At 33.6% G+C, this 9,897-nt stretch overlaps 1 protein-coding gene across 1 annotated transcript in view; it reads right to left on the bottom strand.

Moving 5' to 3' along the window:
• The window catches only part of TMX3 (thioredoxin related transmembrane protein 3), a 40,876-nt gene that overhangs the window by 6,388 nt on the left and 24,591 nt on the right, over nt 1-9,897 (bottom strand). The window contains exons 10-14 of the mRNA XM_058439681.1: nt 7,225-7,323; nt 4,016-4,073; nt 3,778-3,831; nt 2,508-2,564; nt 540-687 (exon numbers count right to left, since the gene is read on the bottom strand). Coding sequence (XP_058295664.1) covers nt 540-687; nt 2,508-2,564; nt 3,778-3,831; nt 4,016-4,073; nt 7,225-7,323 — 416 coding nt within the window. The remainder of the gene's footprint in view (nt 1-539; nt 688-2,507; nt 2,565-3,777; nt 3,832-4,015; nt 4,074-7,224; nt 7,324-9,897) is intronic.

The raw sequence follows: 9,897 nt of genomic DNA, 5'->3' as shown, positions 1-9,897 counted from the left end.
AAAAAAATAGAAAATTAAGACTATTCACTTATTTCTGAGAAATATTTTATAGGATTAAGTCTAGAACTCTCCACGGGGGCTTTTACTCTCAATAAATTTCCTCATTTCTTGAGAAATTGTCATCTTATTTGCAGATTTTCTTAGAAAACCAATCCTAACAACTTAACCCAATTGTACTTTTGGACCTAGAAACATACTAAGAGACAGGCAAGTTCACTATTAAGATTACCCCACACAGTGCAGACCTCGTAGCATCCCTAAGCCTCAACCTTAGCCAACAGCACCTCCCCATCACCATGACAACCAAAAATACCCTCCAAATAACCCCTAAAAGGACATTTCCATCTTTTAGCAACCTCTGCCATAGAAAAACCTTCAGTATCTGGGAGAATGTAACTCTACTCTGCCTATAATTGGACAGAAGCAATGTATGGAGGTCCAGCCCTCTACTCCAGGTGATGGCCAACTATTCTTTTCAGAATCAGAAGTAAAGAAATGAACTCGTTTCTCCTCTACCCCCGTCCATCATCTCTTTGAACCAGAAGTGAACAACTTACTTCTACTGTGCCATCCAAAATGTTATTAATAAACTGGACCATGTCTTCAACATTCTTAATCTGTCTATCTAGCAAGAAATATTGTTGGTTTGAAGTATTCAGTACAACTACAGTTGGCACTGTCAATTCACTGAAAATATAAAAACAAATAAAAATATACATTAAACACAGCAATAACAAGTATTCTGATATTCATTTATATCTCAGTAGCCATAATTATAGAAGCTATTTAATAAATTTGTGCATATTTTATGGTAGAAAATGATCAAATAGACCTAGTATTTACGTGTGTTTTATGCATTCATGACATACCTTTTTAATGTTTTTGATATTTCTAGGATATGTAATTCATCTTTAAGTCTTCTCAAATTATCAAAAATCTCAAAAAAATTTTATAATATATGTATTGAAAAAAATTCCTACGGGTGGATCTGCACAATTCAAACTTATGTTGTTCAAGGGTCAACAGTCCCTTTAATAATTGTATAGATACTTTTTCTTTCTCTTGATTCTTCATTATATCCTACATCTGGTACTTTAATCTTTGGCAAATCCTCTTAAGTTCTTACTGAAATGAGAGGGATAATAAATGAAGTAAGGTGATGCTACATTTCAAGACTTTAGCTGAAAATGATGAATGTTACTTCAGATTTGTTAAGTTCACTCCCTTCTTCGCTCAGTGTTCTTACTTGGAAAACAGAAGACACCAAAATAACCTAATATATTGCAATAACGAATGAAGGCATTTGCTACATCTATGATACTAAGCAAAGCTAGAGAAAACCAAAGCACAGCATCATGTTGTTGAACTTCCACTGGGCCCTCAACGCGGCTAAGAGTTAGTGTGTCTCTAGTGAGATTTCCCCATCTTCATTTAGAGGCTAGCTTATTTCTCTAGCACTCTCCTAAGCCCAGTTTTCCCACTACCTGTCATACTTGCTATTATGTTCTGCCTGAAATACTATCCCTGTATTCTTCATTCAGCTAACTTCTCACTCTTTAGACCTTTTCTTAATTATCGCCTCTTCCAGAAAATGTTTCCTGAGCCCTTCCACCTTAGTGTGCACGGGGTGCAGGTGGCGTGGCGGCAGTGAGGATGGGAAAGTGTCTCTATCCGAGCCCTGTCCTACATAGATCTTTTCATACAGTTCTGTAATTAACATCTGTGGTCTTATCCAGTGGACTATACGCATTTAAAGAAAGGGACTCTATTCATTTTTCCATCAACAGTGTCTAATATAGTGTACAACATACAGTAAATACTCACTAAATGTTCACTGAATAGAGTGGCTTCTTGTTTCAAATTCATTAATTCAGTACAGGGTTTGGTAAATGTTTTCTAATATCAGTCTTGTAAAGTGGCAAATTAAATCTTTACATTATAATTTTAGATAAAAATTATTTTAAAGCTGCATATTTTCCTACAAATTCAGTCTACTCAAATAAACTCTACAACAATTTGTTTTTGAATGCTAAACATTTTCTATTTAATAGTCTTTATATAATTTTAAACAGATAAAAAGTTTAAAATTGCATATTTTCTTACAAAGTTAGTCTATTCAATTCTAGAACAATTAGTTTTTGAATGTTAAACATTTTCTATTTAATAGTTATATTGCCCATTAAAACTGAACTTCTCAAGGTATGTATTAAGCAGAAGCTATGAAATGTACACGTTTTGGAACCATGGCTTTTCAGAATACTAGAAAACATTAAATCAGGAGATAATTTTTTTTTTTTTTTTTTTTTTACTATAGACCAGTATTAAAGTCAGTAAGTTCCAAATACAGAATTTGAAAACTAAAGTAAAATATTTAATGGGAGAATATCTGCATCTGAATATGTCAACTGTTCGCTATTTTTCAGCTATTTCATCCTTCTACTTGTATCTCAGAAACAAATTTAAAAATTAATAGATTTGATAGCAAAATCATTCAGCACTTTACTTACTCCATCAGCAAGGTATTTATGTAGTCATTTCCATCCATATGGCCAAACTGAAAATCCCTAACCACCAACAACCGAACATAAATAAAAGGAGAGGGGGTGGGAAGAGAAAGAGAGAAAGCTCATTAAATATCAAAAAAGTAAATAAAACAATGAACTTAAATTTAGGCCTCAGTAAGCCCAGAAACCGTAAACATTTCACATGTAAATCATATATAATAAATACTGCGAAAAGTGTAAATTCTACTGGCTTCTGAGATACAAATACACGAGTAAAGGAAATTCTAAGACATTTCTACTTGGTTTATGCATATTTAAAATTCAGGGAAATATAAGCTATTCTACCTGAAATATGTTTAAGAAAAATTACCTATTTTCTCTAAAAAAAAGGACTAATCAGAAGATGCTACATACTATGTAAGAAAACTATACAATGACCTATCCATCATTAGAAGATTCAGAATAGGAAGATATAATAATTCAATAATAAAATACATTTATATCGACTGTCTTTTTTTATGGTAGCAACAATGATTCAGCATAAAGTAAAAATATATGTATTTCTGATGCCATTTTTTATTCAGTTATTCTTTTGAGTTTCTGTTAGAATAATTATCTGCCTATCTCTGACTTCTGATTGCTCATTTATGTTCAATTATAAGTACATGTGTATATTTTATTTACATAAAATGCATCTCAAATCCTATCAAGAAGCAGGTATGATACAAATTATAGATCAAAGTGTTTCTTTTTTTTAACTTGCAGGACACACCATCAACGAATTTCAAGATCCAGACAATTCATGCTAAAATGCAATGTGCTATACAGTAGTCCCCCCTTCCCCCTTATCCATAGATTCACTTTCTGTGGTTTCAGCTCCCCATGGTCAACCACGGTCTGAAAATATTAAATGAAAAATTCCAGAAATAAACATATACATAATTTTTATTATAGTGTATTGTTATAATTGTTCTATTTTATTATTAATTACTGTTGATCTCTTACTGTACCTAATGTATAAATTAAACTTTATCATAAGTATGTAGGTACAGACAAAATTATAGTATATGTAGCATTCCATTCTATGCAAAGTTTCAGTCATCCACTGGGGGGTCTTAGAATGTATCTCCTGTGGATAAGTGAGGATTACTGTTATTTAACTTCATTTTTTTGATTCACCTCCAAAAGTATGACTACTACTAAGTTTGCTTTACTAAATTACAAAACGGTATTAAACAAAAATAAAGGAATCTCTCAGAATATAAGCACCTACCTATGGAAGAGGTCTCTGTAATCTCTTGCAACTTCCTGAATAATTGACTTCAATCTGTAGAAGAACAAACATATGAATAGTTAATCTCTGCACTTGAAAAACACAGTTTTTCAATGATCGTATCTGCTGTCTTACATCTAATGGCTGCAGGAAAAGTAAGATACTATATCAAATCTATCTAAAGCCATGTAGTCTGAAATGAACATCTGAAGCCTAAAACTGTATCAAGGCATTATACCTGGTATGTTCAACTGATGTATTTTTCTCATCAATAACTGCAAGAGCCACAAGCTTTCCTGAAATAAAGAATGACACATCTGAATTCAATCGCCCTTATTACACAATTCAATTATCACTTTAGTTCTGAGTAGGAAATTAGTAAAGCATTTCTAGAATTTAATTCCAATCACCCTACACGTTACATCAAATTAAATCAACACATTATGGTATATGTTTGTAGAGTGAATCAGTGAATTAGTCAACTCCAGGTGACAAATTCCCTTCCACTTCCCACCCCAAAATATAAATGAGTAAATATGTAAGAATTTATACACTTAAATAGTATTTTTTATACCAACTTACAAGCTTGAATTGTATTTTTTCCTTACACTCTATAAATTGACTAAGATAACCATTTTTTCAAAGGCTAAAAGCGTAGGAAATCAGTTGATTAAAAACAAGCTTGCTAAGAATGACTGTAGCTCTGAGACAATGGTCTAGAAGAATAAGAAAATGATTTTTACACGGCCATTGACTTTGGTACCATGGTTCGTACTTGCCAGTTAAAATATGCAGAATTAAACTGACTCACATTTACTTAACCCTAAATACAACACAAAGCATATGTATCCTGATATCTTCTAGAAAGCCGGCATGATGTAATAACCAGAAGAGTGGTGTTAGAATTAGAAAACCAAACACTGCAATCCAGCAGTGTCTATCATGTTCTCAGCACCATACTAAGCCACGGGGGAACAGGGAGTGCCTCAGTAAACTTCAACTTATTTCCAAAAACTAATATAGATTTCACAGAGTTATTGGGAGAGTTAAGTAAGATTAGATGCACAGAAATATGGGCATAAACCTGGCTCAGAGCAGCTACATACATGTAAGATTAAATCAATAATCTTTTAGTATTATCCCTGCATTTTAATGCTGCTTCTAATTCCATGCTGCTTAAACACCTGTCTAAATTCTACACAATCTTCAATCTTCTCTCTGATGAAAACAGTTCACAATGACATCTTCTTGAAATATCTCGTTTACTCTTCTTTTTTTGTATTACATGCTTCTTTAATTTTCAAATGGCTCGTGAGTTTTTTTTTCAAAATGTCTACAACACGCAGAGCATTCTCCCATAGACCAACAGGGTTCTGAGAAACACAGACACAGTTTCCTACAATTATTGAGTGTCAAATAATGTACCACACACTGGGCTGGTTCCGAGGACATGGTGATAAGCAAACACAGACAACGCTCTGCGCCTGTGAAAGCACAACACAATAGAACTGGTAGACATTTTCATCAAATAGATGTCCCATTAAAAATAAGAATATGATGCTATAAAAAAAATTACAGCATAAATTAATGTAGTTTGACGAGGTCAGTGAAGATTTTCCTAAAGAAGCAGTATTTGGTCTGAGTTTGATGGATGAATATGAATTAACTGCGTATTTCCAAGCAAAGAAAAAAGCATGTAAAATGGTGCTTTGGTGCAATTGGCATAGCCTTTTCAAGAAACTGGTATCAAGCAAACTTGGGTAAAAATGATAAAATAATAGTAATAATAATAAAAGAAACTAAAAGGTTAGTGTGGCTCAAGACGGAAGAGTGTGGGGAGAGGCTAGAGTGAAATGAGGCTGTAGATGTAGGCAAGAGTTAGAACTTCTGAGAAAGACACGAGGTGTCTGAAGCCGCACAGCGTCAGGAGGCTGCTGTGGTGCTAGCATAAGGGGACAGGTGGGGTGAAGAGCAGGGGCACCACCACAGCTGATGCCTAGCAGGGGCAATTATGTCAGACACATAAAAGAACACTGCCACAGCACACTTCTGTTTCCAAATTCATCTGGGAAAATATGTGTTCAGTTGAGCCAAAGCCACCTGTTTTAATCACCTCAAGGTCATGCTATCTCCTATGACTACTATACAAAGCAAAACTACTATATTCCTACATTTCCCCCTTTTCCTTTCATGTGAGTCTGAAAGAATCAAAAAGTCTGGGCACAGTGGCTCACGCCTGTAATCCCAGCACTTTAGGAGGCCAAGGCATACGGATCGAGACCATCCTGGCCAACATGGTGAAACCCCGTCTCTACTAAGAATACAAAAATTTGCTGGACGTGGTGGCGCACGCCGATTCCCAGCTACTTGGGAAGCTGAGGCAGGAGAATTGCTTGAACTAGGGAGATGGAGGTTGCAGTGAGCCGAGATCACGTCACTGCACTCCAGCCTGGCAACACAGAGAGACTCCATCTCAAAAAAAAAAAAAAAAAAAAAAAGGAAGAATCAGAAAGTAAAACCACAGTCTTTGACACTGTCCCCAGCAACTTCCAATAATGAGCTAATACACAGTTCCTTCTGTAAAGATAAGGAAAGACAGAAATATCACTGGACACAGAACATTAAAAGCAAGCTCAGGAACAGAACAGAAATTCCCCCAAAACGTTACAAGCAGGAGAAAATGTAAGAATGTCTCTAATTTTTATTAATTAGATTTAAGAGTAGGCGATCATGAAGAGGAAACCCTACGCCTATTACTTACATTAAAAAAAAGTGAGTCTTGAATAACATGTTCTCATTGTTTTACTCAAAAGCTATACTTCCATCCTACTTACCATAAAGTTATTAATGGAAACAAATGTGGCACCAATAACCAATATTTCTCATCTCTAATTTGCTATAAATTTATAAAACACTTTCTCCTAAAACTTAGCTTGTTATAATTTTTATAGTTTGCATCTGAGACCACATAATCAGCTTCTTATAGCTTTCATTTTTGTATTTGTGTTTGTATTTGCGTTGCCTGTCATTTCCAACAGCATAACTTTAAGAAACCATGCCAATTTAGCCTACATTTTTCCTTTCACAGGTAAAAGCAGGCCTTATAAACTGGTTGTGCTAACTTTTATTTTAACTCCTATTACGAAATCAGTTCTGAGTACAGCTTCTTAGTTGGTTATTTTTCTCACTCTCTTATTACCCAGGCTTTTTGTTTTCCTTGTCACTATCAGTTCTATTAGTAAACCATCTCTTTAATCACTGACCCACATGCAAAGGTATATCTTCTGGTAATATCAGTTTACGTTCTCATAAAGAACTGGCATTCAGATCTAAAATAAAAAATTAAGAAATAGAGCTTAAATTCATTTCCTACAAAATGAGATTTTTAAATAATCAATCAAAGAAAAATCATGTAACGTGATGGAGACTTGTACATATGCTTGTTACCTGTGTCTCCAAGTTCATACAAGAGAAAGCCATCCATAGCAAGGTAATTCTGAAACCTTTCCCTGTTGATCCATGATGACAGATCACCATCTTCATACTCTTAAAACCAAGACAAAGTTGACAAATTATAGTATAAATATGAATTTAAGATAGTTATAATAGATTTAATCTGATAATAGGTATAAAACGCCTGACAGAGAATCATACTTCCATAAATGTTATTTTTAGGAATTTATTGCAAGCATACAATCAAATGTACAGAAGGATTAATGCATAAAGCAATCTTCATTATAGCATCATTAAAAATAGCATAAAAATAATTAAAAATAAAGGAAATAATCAAAATATCCTAAATTCAAAATAATTTAAATAAATTTTGATATATGTCGATGAAGATCATTTATAAATTTTCAAAAAAACTTATAACTGAACAGATTACAAAACAATACAGGTTACAATACAATATATAACAGTATAACTAACTTTGTAAAAGAAAGTATGAAAAGATAAACTCATAGAATGATAAAATGAAGTCAGTTATTCCTAAATGGTTTCCCTAGATCAATGGTTATACTTGGGTCATGGCACTATAGGTAATTTTTATTACAATTTCTTTGCTCTTCTCTCTTTATGATAGTCTTCCTAGTTTACAACTCTTTCTCAAAGGTACAACTAACACAAACACACATAAAATCATAGTACCTTAGCTTTTTTCCAATATAAAATAATTCCTCTGCTAAGCAGATAGAAAATATAACATCTAAGAGAAATATTATATCCTGATTAGAAATATAATTCTGAAGTAATTGTTCAAAATTATTACAATTGCATAAAAAAGAAGGTGATGTAAAGCAGATGTCTGTAAAAGCCTACCAATACATCTGGTTGAAGACTGGATTTTAATGACCTCTTGAAAGGTATGCTTTTTCTTGCATCGCTAAACAGAACATTTTCAAGTTATCAAACCCATAATATAAGTGATGCAATGCAAATCTCAGATAATTTATTGATTTAAACTTACAAATTAGGAAAATAAACATAAAACTAGAAATTGATTACTGGGCCACAATGTCCACTGCATGCTAAAAGCAAATTTTCTACGAGACTGCATACAGTCATCAATTTGAATTTCATTCGAAAATAAACTATCCCAAATACTCTATGTTCTCATTTATAAATAGGCGGTAAACACTGGGTACATATGGACATAAAGATGGGAATAACAGACACTAGGGAGATGGGGAGGAGGACAAGGGCTAAAAAACTACCTACTGGGTACTACGCTTATTACCTGGGTGATGGGATCATTTGTACCCCAAACCTCAGCATCATCAAATACACCCATGTAACAAACCTGCACATGTAGACTCTGAATCTAAAATAAAAGCTGAAATTATATATGTAAGAAAGAAAATATCCTCTCGAGTCCCTATTCCAATGCTTCTAAACATTAGCAACAATTAAATATTTAAATAAGGATTCAAAGTAAAGCCTTTGCTTTGTCTGAATGTTTCAGGCAGGTTCTACATACTACTGCAGGTTAGAAAAATGGGGCCTTTACAATACCCATAGAAACTTAACATATCATATTCCTGTCTTCCTTAAGCATAGGAGAATGTATCTGAAACATGGAGCTATAACAGGGGGATGCTTTCCTAGGCAGGCTCAAAAACCTGATATCTGTTTATATTTAAATATCTGTTTATATTTCAACAAATATGATCAGTTTTTTTTTTTTAAAAAAAAAACAAGGAAGAAACAAAGCGCCTCTCTGAATTGCTAAGAAACACAAAGTGGAACAAGAATATGAGATTTGAAGACTGAATTTTGATATCATTGATTAAGTATTTTATCCTGGAAAAAAAAATCTCTTTAATCCTGTTTCTTTATCTGTAAAATGGTAAGAATAGTGATTTTAAGGGATTGTTGTAATGATCAAATATAAGATCACGTACATTAAGCGCTTATTATATGAGGAGTACTGCAAGCAAAGAGCAGGTGAATAGACTAGGTGTGGCTATAAATTATTTTCCTTCTCATATTTTCAAATACACAAGTTTCTCTGCAGTTCTTTCATAAGCCCAATGTCTAATACAGACATTCAATAAACATCCAATTAATAGATGGCTGAATAAGCATATGATAAACCTGCCATTTAATTACACGTCTGTCTCCTTATCTAACATTCTTAGCTATATCCCTTGTAATCCCGGGGTATTAATCTATCTGCCTTACTACCTACCTCCCAGATTACTTTGTAAATAAAATGAAAATGTCAAGTTAAGTATGTAGATAGTACCTTTTATATGACAGCATACATGGGTAGTTATTATCTACAGAAACAAAATTCAGCTCTCACATTCATTTAAAGACAATAAAAATCAGAAATGTAGTCTTATAACACGACTGTCAAAACAACTAAAATGCTACTTATAATAAAACCAATTGTTCCTTTTTACTGAAGAGTCTTCTACTCATTTGAATTATTTCAGCAATTCCAGCTCTACTGCTCTCATCTAGTCCTAGTTTCCTTTTTGTCACACAGAATTCAGTAAGAAAAACACACTCTAGAATATTTCTGAATGAACGGGTGTTCCCTGTCTGGCCTCCAACATGGTAACCACAAGCCACAGGAGCCCACCGCGCACTGAAATGCAGTTAGTGAGAACAAGA

This window comes from Hylobates moloch, unplaced genomic scaffold (assembly GCF_009828535.3).
Source record: "Hylobates moloch isolate HMO894 unplaced genomic scaffold, HMol_V3 SCAFFOLD_5, whole genome shotgun sequence".
NCBI classification, from domain to species: domain Eukaryota; kingdom Metazoa; phylum Chordata; class Mammalia; order Primates; family Hylobatidae; genus Hylobates; species Hylobates moloch.
The sequence above is the reverse complement of the archived record's forward strand: the minus strand, read 5'-3'. Positions and strand labels throughout refer to the sequence as shown.